Source organism: Pagrus pagrus (genome assembly GCF_965226575.1).
Source record: "Pagrus pagrus genome assembly, chromosome: 19".
Lineage (NCBI taxonomy): Eukaryota > Metazoa > Chordata > Actinopteri > Spariformes > Sparidae > Pagrus > Pagrus pagrus.
In genome coordinates, this window is record NC_140203.1 from 15,750,559 (window position 1) to 15,771,513 (window position 20,955).

General features: G+C 41.6%; 1 protein-coding gene across 4 annotated transcripts in view; it reads left to right on the forward strand.

Moving 5' to 3' along the window:
- The window catches only part of rimbp2a (RIMS binding protein 2a), a 71,392-nt gene that overhangs the window by 314 nt on the left and 50,123 nt on the right, over positions 1 to 20,955 (forward strand). For all 4 annotated transcript variants that reach the window (XM_084383193.1, XM_084383196.1, XM_084383195.1 and 1 more), the window contains exons 2-4: positions 170 to 299; positions 3,154 to 3,297; positions 10,460 to 10,603. In XM_084383193.1, coding sequence (XP_084239319.1) covers positions 3,160 to 3,297; positions 10,460 to 10,603 — 282 coding nt within the window. In that variant the 5' untranslated portion in view covers positions 170 to 299; positions 3,154 to 3,159. The remainder of the gene's footprint in view (positions 1 to 169; positions 300 to 3,153; positions 3,298 to 10,459; positions 10,604 to 20,955) is intronic.

Here is a 20,955-nt window from a genome sequence, read left to right on the forward strand (position 1 = left end):
CTGACTTCTGTTTGAAAAGAGCAAGTCACATTAGAGAGAAGCTGTCAGGAATATGTTTAGAGACACAAGAGCTAAGGAGCAAAACACATCTGAAGCTATGGTGCAGCGAGAGTGCCTGTGAGCTTCTGCTGTTAAATTTCAGACTGTTTATGTGTTAAATTTCTGAAAGGATTATTGTTGAGGATTACAAGGAGGACACATGGCACCAGAGTTTGCCAAACCCGGGGAGGTGAGAAGCCACCAAAGCAGAGGAGCACAGTGAAGAGGATGAGAGAAACTCAAGAGCATCACTTGGATGGGTAATAATCTTTTACATGTGTTGGTGACAGTATAGTATTGTCAGTGGTGGAAGTAACTTAAGTACATATATTCAAGTACTGTACTTAAGAACAGTTTTGAGGTACTTTGCCAATGCATTTCCATTTTCTAATACTTAATCCTATTACTCCACTACATTTATTTGACAGCTTTAGTTGCTAGTTACTTTGCAGATTTTTAGTCAATAACCAACAAATAAATCATGATGTAATATTATGGATAAAGATGAAACTTGATTGATCCGAGGAGAAATTCACAACCAAGCAGATGAACTATATAAAGTAGTTAAACCACCTTTACCAGCTTCAACATTAAAGTGATGAACACATCGATGCATCAACAATCAGAATTCAAAAATATAATATGCATTATTCTGAAATATGCCGTTCTGCTAGTAGAGTAAACATTTAAATTCCTGACTTTTACCTGTAACAGAGTATCATAACTACATTTTACTCAAGTACAGTTTTGAGGTGTTTAACTTCAGTATTTCCATTTTCTGCTAATTAGTTAGTTACTTTGCTTATTCAAATGATTTAGTGTTGTTTGGCTATTACTTGTGACGCTTTACCACTTAGATAGAGTGGTGTGCTGACGCTGAGTGAGACCACAGAGAGGTGATTACAGACAGAAAGAATGCAGCATCAGAGCCAAAGTATTGTATGTTGGCACCCAAACACTGATATAGAAAATCGGAAAATTGCTGAATATTGGCTCTGTTAATCAGTCTATCCCTGCTGTTTTTTTGTCATTTTATACGCATTTTTTATAGTTTTTGTCCTTGCTGAAACTCAAAGTGCACACCTGAAAAGCTTTAGACACATATGAAGCAAGGCTCCAAAAATTATTCACAGCTAATATAGTGAAACAGTTTTCTTTTTCTTTTGTTTAAAATAATGCAGATAACCCATTGATGAACTCCACTTGCTCCTGAGACATCTAAAATATAAAAGAAAGCAGCAATATCATGACGCCAATCTTAGTGATGGGGTGATAGATAAATTAATAGGTTGATAGCAAATGAAAACCCCCATTCAGGCCTGGATAATGACGTAGGCACGGCTCTCTCCTCTCACTTTGATAAATCTGTGCGAGAGATGCTTTGCACTGCAGGTTGATAGAGGGCTTGGCAGGATGGGACATCTCTGCATAAATCTACAGGACTCCTGAGCTTTCTGTGTCGGTGTTGTTGTTGTTTGTTGTCTGTCCTCCTCCTCCAGTCCCCCTGCGAGGAAATAGAAGCTGTCCAAGGTGAGTCAGCACGGAGAAGCTGTTTGAGCATTTGGCTGGGGCTCTTAGAGAGACAGCGGAAGAGTGAGCTTATTTATCCTACAGTTTTTTTCCCCCTTTTACCTCGAAGAAAAAAACGAGTGTGAAAACAAATTACTTGTTTTCCTTCGTTGTCCATTAATTATTGCCACTTTGCCGCTGACAGCATCCCAAGAAGCAGGCCACTTTTTTGAGTATCTCTAATCAAAAATGGTTCATTTACTTACAGTTGCAGTTACTTACGATCTTGCAGTTTTTCTTGGTTTATTACAAAAAATGCATGAGTGCAAAAGACAGAAAACAGATGACTAAAATCAGCTTTTGGAGTATTTATTATGATGCAGCAGGCAGATTTAAGTAAAATCCTCTGAGGTACAAGCAGCATTAACCTTCTTAACCTTCCATGTGTCAGTGTATAGTACTTACTGTGAATACAGTATTCCTGTGTATGTGTGAGTGTGTGTATTTGAGCAAAGGTACAAAACAGGACAACGTAGATGGGGATTTGGCACCGACTGATAAAAGCTGATGTTTTCTACACGCGCGCCCCTGTCATTGTGTTGCTGTGATTACATTAATCCGCTCTTATGTAACTGAGTGGAGCTTCCTCTCTCTCTCTCTCTCTCACTGAACACACTAATACACATGCACATGGGCACACACATGTATATATCAATCATACCAGTCCGCAGCCACAAATACATGTAGACGTACTGAAGCAGGGGGCAGCAGTGTTAAATTAGAAATGTTTGCTGTCAGGGATTGATTATGTACTTACAGTAACAAGCAGGTTATGTGATTTTTAATGAAAGAAGATGAAGGATTTGTACAGTAAGTGCCAAGAAACTGTTTGCTAGTGCTGTGTACATGCAATATGCCATGTATTCTTCTCTATGTATTATAGCCTTTCTAAATGTAGTCGCACATTTTTGTTTGCTTCATTAAAATAGATGTGTTTCAGGTCAAAACAACAGGTTTTACTTTAAAAGTTATTTTCTACATGATCTACTTTGCTTTTGTAATAACTGTCCAACATGTGCACTTTGTTATTTTCTTCTTGAAATCATGCCTGACCCGTAAATTAAAGCTTTTTTGCTAAAGGATTTGTCACATATAGTTTTGGACGGCAGCCTACTGAAATTAAAGGGCACAGGAGAGGCAGAAAAAAATGACATAGTAGAATGCAGAGGTAGATGTAGTCGGTGTAAAGTAAGAGTATTACTCATGAAAACTCATTCGCACTCATATGTATTTTATTCTACAAAGTACGTGTAAAAGTTCAGGACCTTTGTAAAAATTACATTTAGTGGAACTAACGTAGAAACACTCAAACAGAAAAGGTAAATAAATAAATAACCCAAATAAATATGGCTACCTGCCAGAATGATAACATACTTCTTATGAGTACTGAGTGTTGTGTGTGCATACTCTTCTGTGTATCCATCTGCTTGCAGATTGATTGTTTTCCTTCAGTGTGTGTGGCTCAGTAAGCGTATGCTTGTATGGAGGTGTGAGGACAGTGTGATGTTTGCAGTATGTGTAATCTGGTTGTGTGGGTTTTTGCAGGTGATAATGCGGGATCACACATCCAGTGTTCATGTGGAGGAGCTGCTGAGGCAGTCTCAGATGGAGCTACAGTGGATCCAGAGACAGCTGGCCATGATCGCAGCCAGAAACATACACCATCACCACCTGCACGCCAAGGCCAAGGTACTGTGGTACCACATACTGTGGGCCTGTTACTACTACTACAGCTACCATCAAACTTGTTTTCCTACTAGCTATGATCATCTTGTTACAAACATAAAACAGACCTCCAGTTATTAGTCTACTTGAAAGGAGAAAATCTGGGGATAAAGCACCAAATATACGGACTGTCCTGAGAATAAAAAGGACTGCTTCACATAATCTGACAGATCTTCATTCCACATTATTGTGAAGTGAGGTTGTCACGTCCCTTCCATTGCACCTCATGGGACCTTATTGGAAAAAAAGTTGTACAGTAGTCAATGCGGAGAGATAAATTGATTTTTGTCTATATATTTTTATCACATATACGATGTTTGTGAAGTAAAAAGGTACATTTTCAAGTCAATATAGTCGCTGTTTGTCGTAAAGACAGTAAAATATCATCTGGTCTCAGTGAACTACATCGTCTCTTCATCGTCTCCGTCTTTCTCCATTCCCTGCCATATATATTTTTTCTGAAATAAGGTCCACAGAAAGTGGCGTGACGTCAGCTCTCTATTTTTAGAGTTATGATGACAGGGTTACTGTAATAGTTTGTGATACATCCCCTCCAGAGGATTAGGTCTGTGCAATGGCTTTAATTTTGATGTCTCAAACTTTGACCAAATATTTTGGCCTGCACACATCGTAAAACGTAATTGCTAAAATTACTGGAAATAATTTAGATGTTTGCCTATTATGAAGGTCTGTTGGCAAGCACAGCAAGTAGTCTATTTAAGATGTTCCCCATACATGCCGTGACAAAGAGCAACAAAACTATACGTGATCTCAACATCCACGTTTGCTTTTCAGCCCAATCATTGCTGCATGTTTTTTAATCTCATTCATGCTCCTCCAGTCATGACATTTGTAAGGCAGAGAGTTTTGTGTTTTTGACCACAAATCCCTTGTTTTCAATAATCTTTTACGTCATCCGACTGTAACAAATGTACACCTGTCTGCTGTTCTGTGTTTGGGAGCTTTGATGGCAACAGGCATGGCAACGAGTCAAATAACTTCCATGTTTTTGCCACATTTTCTGCTATGTATTATACACATTTACTGTAACAACGCAGCCCCATTTTGTATTTCCATTAAAAAAATCTAATTTGTTAGCTTCCTGGAAAACAGCGTGTCATCATGAGTCACCAGGTGTAAAGACGGTGTTCAACCAGTCACACCATCTCAGGTGTTTGGATCTCTTCTGTCATTACTTTGTCCAGAGGAGGACATCATACTTCTGGAAGCATATTTCAACGTTAAAAATCCACCAAGTTGAGACGGCAGCCTGGCCATGACGTTGTCTAAGCGTAGCAGCTTGTTTGGAGTAGCTAAATGACACATCGCCTTCAGCTATTTGCATATTTAAAGGGGTCGTTGCATATTTCTGCCTAATCCACTTTCCATCTGTTTCTGAACCCTGCTGTCACAGGGCTCCGTGTCATGCCTGAAAACCAGTACGAGAGTAATGTGTCCACAGCGAGGACGGGAACAGACAGTGAGCAAGTGTTGCTAGGCAACAGAGTGGAACAGCGCGTACGTTCTGCGTTTTCTTCTCACTCACGCACACTTAGTGTCTCTTTCTTTTTGTCCTCTCCTCTGCCCTGTGCATCCGTCTCAGTGTTGAAGCAGTGAGCAGCTATCGGCAGAAGACGATGAGTGCCTGCTGCTGATGCAGCCTCACGGAAAAACACCACATTGATTTAATTTGAGTCCTCTGATCAGGGGTTTAGAGGAGGTGAAGAGAGCAAAGGGATGGTTGTATCCGAGGTCTGTTCAGTTAGATTAGATTTGATGCTTGATTTGATAAAAGTTACAAGTAGTAATAACAGGGACACACCTAAGGACTGGACTATAGTGAGATATGGGATGGATCATTAAAAAACAAACAAACAAAAAAATAATTATCTTCTGCCTGTAAGAACTTAAGATAGAGGAGAGACAGGGCTGCTGGACCATGATCTGCTCATCTATGATGTAATGATTTACACATCACTGCTCAACAGATTTATTTAAAAAAAAGCTGCCATGCATGCCTTTTTTTTCTCTTTTCTTTTTTTGCGTGCGTGACGTTGTTTTTGGTCAGTCAGAGGTCATACACGTCTGCGTATGAGTGAGACAGAGTGAAACAGAAGAGAGGGGGCATTTTTAAAGCGCAACTGGAGGACGGAGCAGAGAGCGCGAGAGGAAGCGTTAACAGCTTCAGGGATGGGACTGAGTGTGTGTGTGTGTATGTGTGTGTGTGTGTGTGCGTGTGTGTGAGAGAGAGAGTGCCAAGGCACTGTAGCTGTTTTTGCTTTCACTGATATGGTGAGACATCCAGCCTGTTACAGTGGCGCTCAGACTAGGCAAGCTATTAAAGCTGCAGATTGGGTATACACCAGCATACACGTGCACACACACGGACGCGTCACCTCCGCCTATACCGCCGGCTTGTGATGTGACAGGAAGGGAGGAGAGTCATTTTGGGACAAAGGGGTTACTGCCTTTAAGGTAGGGTAATTAACATTGTCTGTATCAGCGAAAACGTACATGTATGTATAGTCTCAGTCCTTCCTTTTTTGGGATTGTTTGATACTGTTGATTCTCTCAATCTCAAAACACTTAAACGACACAGTGGATGCTGCTGTAGCTGCTGTGAATCAAAGAGAATTCAAATACACTCTGGGAAGCATAAGATAAGATAATGTATTCCCTTTATGAGGAGCAGCGACAAAGTGTTTGTGAATGGTAGTGAAATCCCTCGATTTATAGTGCTCCCTCTCCAAGTGAAACACATTCACAACGGCATTTATGCTGTACAAGAGTAGCCTAACAGGCTTGAACAGACTGACTTTCTCTTTTAAAAAAAAATCTGTTTAATGGTATGTCAATAGTTGTACATCCACAGCTGACTGCATCAGGCAGCACTGATGCAAGTATTCCACTCACACACCAGATGGCGATGTGACAATCTATTTAAATCACCCCCAGTCAGAATTAGATTACGTTGGGGTATCCTGGCGGCTCGGCTGGCTGAGCACACACCACTTAACCACCACACTGCCCTTGGTGCAGGTCCAGCCACCACATGCTGCTTCCCTAAATCCATTCTCCTGTGCCCCTCCACCATATATCAGAAATGCCTGAAACACCCCAGAAAACGATGCTTTTATTAAGTGAACCGCTGAATGAATACGCACATAGCATTTCTTGGTGTCGTGATGAATTAAAAGCTATCTGTAGCTATTAATTACTGCAAAAGCACGCCGGCATAAAGTAGTAAAAAGCCCCTATTACATAATTATATGCTGTAACATCTTAATAGCTACCCACATTATCTGCTTTGCTTAATAAACAGTTACCCCGGCCTCCAGTTGTGCGTCAGTTTTAAATGGATAATCCGTTCACAGTGTACCCGCCGTTGGTGTTGTCGACAGTGTTGTGCGGGTCGGACGATTCACAGAAATGAAGTCTGAGTTTTTCCTGTTAGTGGGAAATATGTTTCTACAGCTGATGTTGCTTTCACAGGGATAAATAATTTGGTGTAGAAACTTATCTTCATAGTATTTTATCTGGTCTTTTTCCAGGAATGTGTCCATGGACTTCTAATTATGCTGTCTCAGCCCTGTTTCCTCCCAGTCAAAACTGCATTTATAGCTCAGCCAGTCATTTACCTGTGACTGACCTGTTGGAATGGACCCCTGCCAACTGACACTGGTTTTATTCAATAAGGCAGAGAGAAATAAAAGGGGGAACAAGCCGTTTTTCAATAAAGAGCTTGACAACACTGGGTAAGAGCAGCTTATGAGATGTTGGAACAGATGTAGACAGGCGCCTCGAAATGATTATCATTCTTTGTTTGTATGTGCTTGTCCCACTGTGATGAATATGAAAAGGATGAGAAAAACCTAATATTAAACGCATACACAAAGGAAAATCTTTTGTTTGATGTGGAGAGTCTCAAGGTGACTGCCGCCGGGTCTTCTTGCTCTCATTCTTTGTGAGACTGCCTAATGTGCAGTTTCTTCTCCACTAATGAAAGCTTTGATCCCATCTCATCTGTTCCACACATTCTCAATCTGCTTATTCATACAGTATTTATATTTTTTGGTATCTTATGCAAGGGTTGGACCTTAGAGCTGAAAAATGTATCATGATAATATGTGAGTGGTACTTTTGTTTAATCGGCCAGGTGTATTTATCTTCTGGTCATCTTCATTAATGTTGTAGATCGTCCTATGGAAAACAAAGAGAAAATAAGCACTGTTACATCATGACTGGATAAATGAACTAACTAACACATGTGATGCTGTTCTGAAAGTGTGTGAGACGACACAGCTCTGGAAGTGGATGTCACGGCCGAGATTGTTTCCCTGCACCTTTCGCTGTGTTTTTAATTCCTCCCCTCCTGGCCATTTAGCAGGAGATGTTGTCAGTATTTTTCTGTGGCCCCTGAGTGAACGAGTGCGTCATGATTACCAACTCTGACGCAGCTCCTGTCACAGCAACTTTGGCAGCTCCCTCGGTGCAAGGATGATGTCTCCCAAGTGGACAGCACAACTGTGGCCAGCTGACCCGGGACTAGTTGCAGTCGCAGCCTTTGTTGTCTGCTGGTGATGAGTGCTTTGGGGACTGCCCCTATCATGTCTCAATCAGGTGTTTGGAGCTGGCATTGTTGAAGGAAGATGACAATATATTGGCATGTACTGTCACGCATATGTGGATTCTTTTAAAATGCATTTTTGTTATATTACATTCTACTTGAAGTTTGTTCTGTAAGTGATTTTAGCCTTTCAGGAGGGACTTCTGATACTGGTATCGGAGCAAGCCCAGAAATCAGTTCTCCCATGGATGTCCATATGGCCTAATATCTCGCTCTAAATAAGCTGACTGAATGTGTTAGTCTGTCTGTCTGTTTGGAAACCCTCAGTGCTGGCTGGCAGGTTTATCTGCCTCTCTGTCTGTTCTTGGAAAAGTCCACCATATTACACTGGTGGGTCTATCTGTAGGCTTGTTTGCTTGGCAGGTCTGCTGTATTAGCAGGTGGATCTGGCTGTCTTTCCGTCTACTTGGCAGGTCCATCACACTGGCTTTAGTAGCTTTGGCTGTCCGTGAAGACTGACATATTGCCTGCAACTTTGTTTTTAGTGTTTGTTTTTGGAGGATGATAGCCTGGCAAGCAGTCAGAGGATCTGGTTGTTGTGTATCTCTGTGTGTGCGATTTATCTCGTATTACTGGACAAGATACCAAATGCTGTGGTAACATGCTAATTGATATATTAGAATAATATAAGCTGAACCATCTGGTGGTTGCTCTGTCAGGGGTTCGTCGAAGGAAAGAGTGCTCGGAGAGAACAATGGGACAGCATTTTCACCTCTTCCTTATTTTTGGAAAAAAGAGAACAGGCCTCAGATTAATGCACCATAGGTTTCTTTTGTCTATGTTGGTAATGTTTTCCTTTTATAGCAGCGGTAGTATTGGAGTGGCTAGGCTGGCTAAGTGTGCTTTTTCAGAAGGCAAATGGGAAGACGACACCCCATTTGGGATTTCGGATTTGAGCTCTCCAAAGTGTCCCTATTTCATACATTTATATTACTCAAAGTAGAAAGACTGGAGCATAAAATCCATTTTTAGATTAACTCATAAGGAAGAGTTATTTCTCCTGACACAAAACAGAGCAAAGGGCATGCTTATCCTATCCTTGGAGGGTTGTCAATTTCAGGAGGCACAGGCAGAGTTTACATCCAACTTTCCCCCTTACCTCAGCCAAACAGCTGCTCACTTCCTCTGTCATCTACAACCCCTCTGGTGGCCTCAAAGTGATTGGAAACTTTGAAAAGTGCAAGATTGACAGCAGAGCAGTCCCATTCCAAAACAAGAAAACTGTAAACTTAAAAAAGTGCCGTCAAATTGTACAAATTGATGTCTGGCGTGAGGGGAAACTCAGTGAGCAATACAGGGAACTATTCTCAGAGCTCGAGAGAAGCTTCCAGCCTGCCTATTACAGATATGCAGTGTATTTCCATGGAGGGTTCAATCCCATCAAGAAAATTTCTAAGGAGAAAAACACTGACTGGCAAATCCTGCTGAGCCTCCAAACCTGTTGCAGTAGCCGCTTCATTTTCAGGCCTGGTAATCCTTTTCCTGTGACTGACCCCAGGGGATGGAACTAAAGCCAGAGTACATCACTATAAGCAAGATTGACAGTAGCCCTATGTCCCTTTTTTTAAATAACTGGTGTTAATACAGTGGTTATTTCCTCTACATGTATGATTTTTATTTTCCATCTGTTGGTCTGTTGGAAGCTCCACCACTTTGGTCCAGACTGAATTATCTGAACAACTATTGGATGGATGGATTGCTGTGTTTTCTGGTGCCGATTTACTGTACATGGCGCCAAGATGATGAATCCTTATTTTGGTAATCCTCTGACTTTTTTCCATTTATCTTGAGCAGCCATTCCCAAACTTAAGAAGGACATTGCCATTTTGAAATTGTGAAATCTTCTGGGGCCTACCCAAACTTTTTATCACTGTTCCTGTAATTGACATGATAGAAGATACGTGCCGAAGTCTGTTCCCCAGTCAAGTAATCTTACCCTCCTGTTGGAATTGTGTTTCATGCAATGCCACCTACTGACCTCAACCTGCAGTGTTGGGAACAGGTTGTTGGTAGGCAGCAGACATATCAATGGAAAACTTTAACATTGAACTCTTTTCAAAATTTGCAGCTCTTGCGATTTGGATATTACACTGGGCCTTATCAGAATTTCTATAATATTTTGATTAATTGTACAGTTTTAGACCAATTTCTTGCAAAATCAATGACATTTGGCTGTACTTTGTGTTTAATGCTAATTAGCAAATGTTAGCATGCTAACACAATAAACTAAGATGGTTAACATAGTTGACATTATGCTCTCTTAGCATGTCAGCATTGCCAATATGAACATGTTCGTATGCTGACGTTAGCATTTAGCTCAACGCTCTGCTTCCCCAAAGTACAGCCTCACACCCTCCTCTTGTTGCTGCACATTAGGCTAGATTAGATGGTATAGTATAACAACAACTAATAATAATAATGATAATAAAAGTAGCATAAATGTCTAATATTGGTAATTTTTCCTCATCTTTATTTTTCCTTTTTGTTTATTTTTTCCAGTTAAGGTATGAACTTTCTTCCCAGCCAGCGACGGGAAACTCAGTCTACAATGTGACCCGCTTCCGATTGCTGGAGGAGAGAAACCGAGCTCTGAAGCTTGAGTTAGCCACGCTTCGCCAAGAGAAACAGCAGTACAGGAAACTGGTAGGATGCCAGTCTGTTTTTCTCAGATGCCAGCAAATAAGCACAATATACATAGATTTATTGATAACTATTAAGTTGTTATTACTCCTCTTACATACTGTATGTATGTAGAGAGAGTGTAAACACTGTACTCTAGTCATTGTTGCAGCTTTTATTCCTCAAGGACGCAGCTGTGTATAGCAGGGTGACTCGCATGGCCCTGTGCACATATACTCCCTCTGTTTGGTCTTAGTTATGCAGACATGTGAGCGTGTGCAATGTGGTGTAAAACAGATAAGGAGGGGCGTGCGGTTTGGTGTCTATTGTGCATGTGTCCGTGTGTGTGTGTCCGTGTGTGCGTATGGAGCCATGTATATTTTTGTTTGAACTGTATGTTCACGCATGCATTTGTGTATTTAGTGAATTTGTCCTTTGGAGGCCTCCCCCAGGTGGTCTCAGATGGCAAGGTGTGTGAGCCGTTGTCTTGGCAACACGCCCATTTGCAGGAGTGTGGACAGACTGTCAGGGAGGAACTGACAGAGCATAATGGCTGCTTCTGTTAAAGGCATCAATGGCTTGATATAAGTCTAAGTAAAATGGGGTGAAACCTGTATGCTGTGGTGTGCATTTACAAATGTCTCATTGATAATGTTTCAGTTCAGAGTAGCTCTCCGGCTGTCACACCTCTCATTTGGCTTGTGATTGAGTGCATTGTCGCCTTCTCCTCATCTATTTGTAAAGAAGCATGCATGAATTCATATTTGAAAAACCAACGCCGACTGAAACCCGAATAATTTGCTATAGTCTCCCATTTGTTGCCTCCATATATGAAAATGCGATATAACTAGAACCATCGTGTGTAAGTCTTTCCCAGGAACCGCTGGAAACTCTTTTCACTATATGAGCTGTGAATTCCCTTATAAAACAGCACAGTTTGAACTTTTTTAACATTTTGCTCTTTTTTATCATAATGCAACACCTTTCTATTCAAATAGTGAAATATATGGCAGCCTGCCCAGTGGAAGAACCCTTGGCCCGCTGTCATAACAGCTAACATGCAGTAGTCAGCAACATAACTCAATAATGTTATGTAATCATGTATGTCTCTATGTGTGTGTGTGTGTTTATGTGTTTTTTATATATACGGGAAGAAACGGTTGGAGGTAGTCCAGCTGGGTGCCTGGCAGTCTTTCTGCTGTCACTGCTGACAGCTACACTATCACACACTGCATCATGGTCATTCATGCAAAGACAGATTCAGCTATGGATCAGTCAGACTAAGAGAAGCTCAGTCATGAGAGCGGCCTCACTCTCGCATATTTGCTCATGCAGATATACTGCAGGCTTACTGAGGGTACTGAAAGAATAGGAAAGATGGCGGAGCATCACCACCATAATTTATGTCACTTCTACCATTAAATGAGGTAAAATATCGCTGAAGAATTATCTACATTTCGTAAACAGCTTTTGATAATTAATTTTTCACAGCTGCGTGAAATGTAGAGGGTGATGGTCAGAAGAGGACTTGTAGTAGATCTGGACAAAACACTCATTAGATTGAAGATATAAGATCAAGAGATTGCTGGTACCAGATGGCTGATGAGCTAGTTAGTTAGTTTGTTATCGAGCCTCCTTTCCTGGCTTTCAATGCTCTTTAATGTCAACTTTACAGCACGACATAGCAGGCTTCTCTGTTGCACAGAGTGATAATCGGTGTATCACATATCGTTATTTTCTAAATGCATCTAAATGTACTGGCAGCCATAGCTAGCATGCTCAAAGTTAACTTCAAGTCCCAGTTTGTGTGCTGGCGCTGACAGGCACATTCTGGTTGACTGTACATGGTCCTCATCCTAGTACAGACTGCGTAGTTGGGTATTTGATTCAAATCCAGTGTGGTATCTGCAGCCTGGGTCCCTCCCAAGAATGAGTTTGAAGTTAGTTTAGTTTGAGAAAAAAAGCTTGCATGCCAGTTTTGTCAATTCAACGGCAGGGTCCACACCTCAACTCATGCCAACGACAGTATGTTTGGGATCACTTTCAGAGCGATTGGATGAAGGCTATAAACACTGACAGCCAATTGAAATCCATCTGAATTTACTGGGCATCAATTAGCTTTATTTTGGGGACATTTTTCTATGAAATAATGTTGCAGGAATCCTCATATCATTGGTTTCTATTTGAAGTAAGCAAATCGATGGCATTTAGTAAATAACTTATCAAATGCTTCTAAAAATCAGGCTGCAATTACACATTTTGGTGCTGATCTCTGACGCTGAGACAACCTCTGTGCAGAATTTCATAAAACCATGTGCTTCTTCTTGTTTGGTTTTGTATGTTTCTCTTTGTTTGTGTAACGTACAGCAGTAACAGGTCATTAGTATCCACTTTCCGAAAGCTGTTGACACAGCTGGAGCTGTTTTTCGAGCTTCGAACGTTATCGTTCATCAGTGTGGATGCTCACATCGTTATCGTTATAATTGTGGTTATATTGAACGTTATTGGTGTGGACGGCCCTTAAGGCTGGACTTTTTTCATGTGCTTTTCTGAGGAAAGAGTGACCACACCCAGATCAGGGAACCTATTCTGCTGCTGTATTGTGAGATGAGGGTACTAGATCAGGCTGCTTACTAAACACGTGAAAATCTGCTACCTTGCAATGTTACATGTAATCCCTGTTGTATCCTTGAGAATGAATTTCATGGAGCACCTCAGCTAGATTATTGTGTCTGTGCCTTTTCTTTCGATTCGTTTGTCTTTTTACTTCCTAAATGGCAAGAGAAAATACTGAGAAGGTGAACTGCTTCCTAGAAAAAAGAGGAGGAACACAAAGCTTTAGACCGGTTGCCTGGAAACAATCTGTGACGGACAGTCGGAGAAAGGTACCTTAGGTGAGGAATGACCTTCTGTATGCTGTGTGGCTGCTGCTAAAAGGCCACAGCTGTCTCCCTACTGGACACCATCCCTATGGTAACGATTGTGTACTGCTAGCAGCTGGCCCACTCAGATGATAGTCCTCATGATGATATGGGCTGTCCCGGTGTAAAGAGGAACAACGTCTAATCAATAATGTCTAATAGCTGCGCTATCTTAGCTGACACAGCAATCTCCATTTTAACTCCCTCTAATCAAAGATGCACAGACAAACCAGAGTTAATACTAGTCCGGTGTAATGTAACACAAATCAGCTGGAATAATACGACCACCACCCACAGGACAGCCAGGAAATTCACATTGTTTTGACTGGGTTTTTACAACTGCTATGAGACAGGCTGTGTTCAGGCTGAAGATGCTATTCTTTTCTTAATTGAGTTTATCTCAGACAGTGTGCTTTCAGATGGTCAAGTTGTCTCTATATAACCACATTATGCTCCTTTTCCCAGTCCATTCCTTGTCTTGTTACTGAAGTAAGAATACTGAAAGCTAAAGCAAAGCACCGTAAGCTTCACCTTTATACCAGAAATGGTCACAAACAAAATGGAAAACTGTTCTTACCATTTACTGTTGGCTACAAAACGTGAACAGAGCTATGAAACAAATGGCTTCAGCCAACCTGTATCTATTCCCAGGAGTGAAAACTCAAGGGGACTGCTCCGCCCCATCAGGGCAAGGGTCAGGTGGCTGACAGAGAGAGCCAAAGATGTCAGTAAGCTAGTTTATGGTAGCCAAGTAAGCGTATTTGCTTGTACTTTAGACAAAGGTACACAGTGATTGAGTAATTAGTAAAACCATTCTAATCAAGCAGTTTCGTTCACCTTTGTTAAGTTCAGGCGAGCAGGTTTTGCACAATGATGATCATGAGATCATAGTTACATTGTTTTTAGAGGTTTTTGTATGGTGCATGCTCTACTGTGACATCGAGCCATGTATAAAATCTATTAAAACAGAATTTTTCCGGCAAAACTATTTATTTAATCAGTCGCCCAGCTACAGACTTCCACCAGATCTATTCATAATGTCTAGGGAAATGTAAGATAATGAAGAATGAGGGCACAGCTCAAAGCCATATTAATTATCAGACCACAAATGTAATCTTCATTTTATTATGGGAGCAAACTGAGAGCTCAACGCACTTAACTTCAGAAAACAAATCTAAATGGGCAAAACACGAGCAAATTAAGATATGATTTGACTACACGTGCGCAGCTTTGAGAAAGAATTATGCAGAAAACACAACCACAGACAGACATGTGAAAACAGATAACCAAACGGCTGCAAATACCCAAAACCTGTTTCCAGGGGAGACTCAAAAATGATGAACATGGCTAGGACATGCTTGTCGTGAGTCACAAACCTTATTGTTGCTTTGTGACTCATGATTTTACTGCAGCCAGCAATCTCTAATCACTTATCTAAGTGGTGTTGGAAAATGAAAAAGTTTTTTTTAAGCGGGACAACAAGTGAGTCCCACTGGTCTCAATCAAGCCCAGAGTCTTTGTGGTCTTGCGCAAACAGCCAGAAGTAAAAACATGCTCGCAGATTAGCTTGCTGATAGTAGTGCCCGCTCGGCTACCCTCATTGGTCACGTGATTCTTGCCTTTCACGTACTGTCTGTTAAGAGTCTCCCATCTGCGAGCCTCTTTCTTGCCTTTTACTTCTTTCACATCTCCTCTGTTCTCTCATAAATCCCAAGTCTTCCCCCTCTCTCCACTCTGCTTATACTTTTATCCTCTCTTCCGTCTCCATCAGTCTTCTCTTCCCCCCTCCTACTTCCTGTCCTAACCTCCTTATTGCCCACACCCAGGCAGAGGGGTTGACTGAGGCCACTGGTCTGGCCTGTGCAGCTTCATGCCTGCAGTAATTTAAGCAGATCTGATGTATATCAGGGAGAGCCATGCCAGCCGTAATCTCATTTCAGTCATTTTCTGAGAGTTAATCCCAGGCAGAAATTTTGAAATGAGTTATACTTTCTCCCTGGTAGTGAGTGGATCATATTTAAATGATAACACCAGTGTTTTTTTTAGTTTTCCCTATGATTATTATTACTCCGGAAAAACCCACAGCCACAAACACAAGCTGCTACAGTCTGATCTACTGCAGTTTCCTGACTGATCCTGAAAGCCATAGACCTGCTATTTTCAAATAAACTGATATAAACTGTACTTTAAGGAGAAATAAATCACTTCTGCCTAAAAAGTAGATATTTCAATCTTTGCGGTCATAAGGTCAGGTATAAATAATTCTCTTGTGTTCACACCAGAGCTTACATACAAAGTCCTGAGCTGTTTACCGGCAGGAGGATAGCTCGGAGTTTGTATTTTTTTTTATTTAGGGATTAAAAAGTTCATTTATCTTCACTATTGTTTCTCGCCCTGTCTGCAGCGGTGAGCCCCGAGGTGCTGACCTCCACTGTCAGGTGTAATGTAGTGTAATTAGTCTCCTTGTTGACTGCTGACTGGAGGGAAAATGTACTCTAAAGGGGCAGTTTGTAAGAACTGTCCGCCTGTTGAATCCATACTCAAAATAAATGTTTTACACTGCTAGCACAGGATCTATGGACCGGGACGGGCTGGGGTTAGCTGTTTAGAATGCTAACTTTTGCAACGCAATACACCGACATCATGAGGACAAAACTCATAATTTATGATGATTTTAGATAATTTCTAAATGTTTTTTTCCAACTAGAATTTTTACATATTGCACCTTTAAGTTACTTCATGAAAGTACAGAGAGGAGAGGGGGAAAAGAAGAGCCAGAGGGGAAATAAGTAGAAGCTCTGGTTAGTGCTGAATTTAGTCAGAGGCTGATCTGAAAACAAACACAGATGCACACTTACTGTACTTGCTGTTGCTCACTACCTTAAGGCCAAAGAAAACTCGCTTTGCTCTCTGTGTAAACACAAGCACAATTTGAATTGTATTAAAGGTGGAGCAATTCTAGAGAAAGCTAGTTGAATGTGAGTCTCATTCTCAGGTCTTAAAATACAGAGGCTATGGGTTAGTAATGCATGGCAATGGTCTCAGGAAATACTCATTAGATTTTATTAAGTCAGTATACACTCATTTATAATTGCTCATAGTTGACATAACCACAATTAAAAATGTACCTCACAGTGCTGTTTCCTGGGCAACTACTGCTGTAATCCTTCTTTGAGTTGGAGCTGGCTATAGAAAGAAAAAAAAAAAAATCTGTGCGTACTGGCAGAATTGGGTTCATACAGAGACAGTTACATAAATGTCCAGCATTGGCTTGATTTCAGAGCATACACTGACAGTGTCCGAAACAAATTTGCGGTCCATCTTGTGGGAGTACTGAATCATATTAGCTTTAAAAGTGGACGGGGAAATAAATTCTGTTGCATCAGAAGGAAAATGTGCTAAAAATATGGCACTGTCAAAATGTAGGGCCCTCCTGGATTAATTGAAAATCCCCTTAACCGGATTAAATCATTTTAGGGGCTAACTGTGGTATACCCGTTCTCACTCTCACACATACACATGCATGGACACGCATGAGCCCCCACACATAAGCTGATGTCAATATGATATAATTACTCATTGTGACAAGGCAGTGTAGGCAGTGTGATAGCAAGTGTGTTCTGTGTTGTAGTTAAAGGCTAAAAGCTGTGAAACTGTGAGGATTAGACTTGGAAGAGTCTGCAAATGGAATAATTGGTCGCATGGGGATAAAATTAAGCCATGCATTTCATACGTGTAGAAAAGTGTTTGGGTTGTGGGCTTTTCAGTAAACTTTACATAAAAGCCCTTCAATAAAGTCGAAATATCTCAGCAGGGCTTCTATTAGTGCGGAGAAGAATCATAGAAATATATGCTGTTATGAAACACGCAACCCCCTGTGGCATTAAAAGGTAACGGAAATGTTTTTGGTGCACTTTATAGACAGCTGCGATATTTTGGATTCACAGCACAAACAATAGATTTTTATTAGCAATGCTAGCATGACATGGCTCTATGAATGCACTGTTGGTCAGCTGGTGCACTGCTTCGATTCAGACTGAAATGTCTCAACAACTAGAAGGTGGATTGCCACTAAATTAGGTGCAGACATTCTTGAGTTCCTCAGGATTGTTTATAATTACATGGTGATTCATTAACTTTTCATCTGGCGACATCACCGGGTCAAAATTCCAATTCCGCTTCTGCCCCGTTTATCTGTTTTTCACCATAACACTAAGCCTACCGTTATTATTTTGCTATATAACAAACCACGTCAAACCACGGTGGTTTGTGGACAACTGTTTTGAAGCCTTGAGTTTGGCATTCAGCTGTCACCATCTTGATTTTTGGAGCCAGAAATGAACATATTTGAAAGAGGGGGTGGGAAGGATATCCTGCTTGAATCTGACTGAAAACCCAATGACACGCCCCAAAACATATCTTGCTTTATCGTCTATTTTACTCTAATGGGACAATGGTTTACAAGATAATGAATCAAGTGAGAAGCAGGGTCACTTCTGCATAAGAATAAAACAGTAAGGAGGAAACCAGTGGAGTTGCACTTAAGGCACTTCTGCATTGGCTTCACTTTTAATATCTAAATTGTAATGTAGTGTTTATTTCTCAATAACTACATCCTACAATATCTACTTCTCTCCATGTTTTACCCCTGCTGATACTCAGCAGGGGTAAAACAGCAGTATTAATTTGTGTCATATAACCAACAGAATAAAAAAAAACGTTAACTCATCAGATTTTACACTGTGACTACTGCAATGCCACAAATATACAGCAGCTTAAATGTGCCCACATGGGATAGAATAGACCTCATTTACATGTCACTCCCCAGCTCACCAACTGTACATTATAAAGTGTGTTAAATGTGCAAGCAAACAACTACAGACTCCAACAGACATATATCTTGTTTCTAGATGTCAACACCAAGGGCCACTTGATATATAAAAAAATACACTATAAGAGTAAACAGTAACATACAACATTATACATTCGATTTAATCTTATTTCTATAAACTTAACATCTGAAGCGCTAACATGTTTATTTTAGGGTGCCGGAAGTGTCATCAATCGAGGCCCTCTTCAATTAGTGTCATGATTTAAGACATGGATTTGGGAGCAGAGGAGAGGAGGGAGGGTCCATCCGCCAGCAGCAGCCAGCATAAGCCAGCATCATGCAGGCTGCTGTCATTTCAGTCAATTTGGCAGACAGGCAGCAAAATCCAGACGTTGGTTGTGCAGGGCAGCTTTCCAACAAACAATCCTTATTTGTATCCCAGACTCCAAGATGTCTGCTCCCTATTGCCAATGATACCTCTTCTCCTAAACAGTAGCTTCTGATGTGGCTGATGGTTGTAGCAGTGGAGCTGGCTGATTAATTCAACAGAGTGGATTTCCGCAGCTCGCTGCACACGCGTACACAACGCGAGAGAGAGAGAGAGAAAGGGGGGAAATTGAGCAGAGGAAGAGAAAGAGAGAGAGAGAGAGAGAGAAAGAGAGCGCGGAAGAGAAAAGGAGAAAATGATGGAGGAAGGGTGTTAAGGAGGAGGGTCTTCGGGGGTGGGGAGAGAGTGAGAGGAAAGGGAGAATAGGAAAGAGAGAGTGTGTGGAGAGGGGGCGGAGGAAAGAGAGGAAGAGAGAGAGAGAGAGAGAGAGACACGCAGGCCCCGGAGCTGCTACTGATGCTGCTGCTGCTGCTGCTGCTGCAGCCGTTTGACTATTCCCCACCCAGAGAGAGCAGGGAAGAAGGGAGGAGATCAGAGCAAGGAAGGAGGAAGGAGTAAGCGGCACCTCTGTAAAGATGCTCCTGTGCTAGCCAACACACACGGTAAATACTAATCCTTTATCACCACTCTGCTTCCTCTTTACCGCTGCTGTATATCTCTGTCTCTGCATCACTGGCCCGAGTGTGTTTGTGTTTGATTTAGCTCTGTTGAGATCCTATATATAGTGCACACGGTTAGCATAGCCAACAGCTGGGGAAAACCTGTCTGTGCAGCTGCTGCAGGAGGAGACAGACGTCCACAGAGGGGTGAGAAAGCAGAGGAGGATCTGTACATTTTGTGTCTTCTGGGACTTAATGAGGAAAAGGCAGCATCCAGCTCTTCTGTGTTTCTTGACTGTAGCAGAGCCACCTGTTTGGAGATGTGTGGGTGTGTGCGGTGTGTGTCGAGGGGTGGGGGGTGGGGTTACGGTGGATGGGTAATGGTGTGTTTGTGGCTCGGAAAGGTTAGTATGTGCACGCGAGTGCGTGTGTGGATTTTTCAGAGAGTGTAAGACAGCGCTGCCTTTTTTTAGACGGCTGTCACATCATGAATATCATCTCTCTGTGTAGTCCGCGTGCACATGGGAGCGTTATTTGCCGAACACATATGTAGACACATGTTCACATGATCACTTAGACACACTGGGAGAGAGACAAACGTGTGGTGCTTTGTCAAACAAATTGATTTTCTGTGAGCGTGTGTGTGTGTGCTTTGACGTTATCGGCTTCGGTAACCTGAGCTTTTCCTGGTTCCTGCCTGCGGAGGGGTTGCCAGGTGTTGGCGATGAATATTAACCCACTCCTGGATGATTGACATTTGCTCTCCACCAGGTTATTTATCCTCAGGAGGTAAAGTCTATTGCTTAATGTGTGTGTGTGTAAACATGGCAAGATAGAAAGCTCTATACACTCCCAGTTCCTTAGGTACACCTATATCAGCTGAAACTAATGCATTCTAATATGACCGCCCTTCAATTCTGTTGAAACTGATTCAACTTTAATCCATTAGGACTGTAGACTTAATGACTGTAGTTTGTGGTGCTGTTGAATTGTACTACATTATACTAAGAGGTATTTCTAATAGTTTGGCAACCCCCAAGGTAGACTAAGGAAAAGTGCTGTGTGTATTTTGAATCTTTGGTCTACCCTCATCGATACATCACATTTTCAATAATGAGCGTGGATTCTTCCCCTTCCTTGTTGCTAAATGCTGCTCATACCAGCTGCTGTGTCTTTTGTTGCTGAATCCAAAAATGTAATACATATCACTTCCGGTGCGGAGGGTTTTCATGGGAACACTTGTCAGTCAGGTGTTTAGAGCTGCAAAGCATTAAAGCGTTTAAACATCTCCGAGTACTGGTACTAGTAAGCAAAACGCATCGGGTTGGTAAAATTAGGAATTTACTTGCCTTACTGGGCTAGTGCTAAAAAAGAGTTAGGCGCCTTGTTTTTTTCTGCCCCTGATGATGGAAGTAGTTAATAATCGAGTACATCCTTCTTATCTCTGTTGAGAGTTGCACATGCGCAGAAAATAGCGGCTGGTAAGGACATTTATGAGCTGAAGCGCAAGTAAACATTTCAGTTTTGCAGGAGTTTAGTTGGGTGAGATGAATTGGGTTAGAGGATGTGGACGAAACTCGCAAGTTTGAGAGCAAGGTGCATAAGATTACATGACGACCTAACTTTAGTCTTTGGTT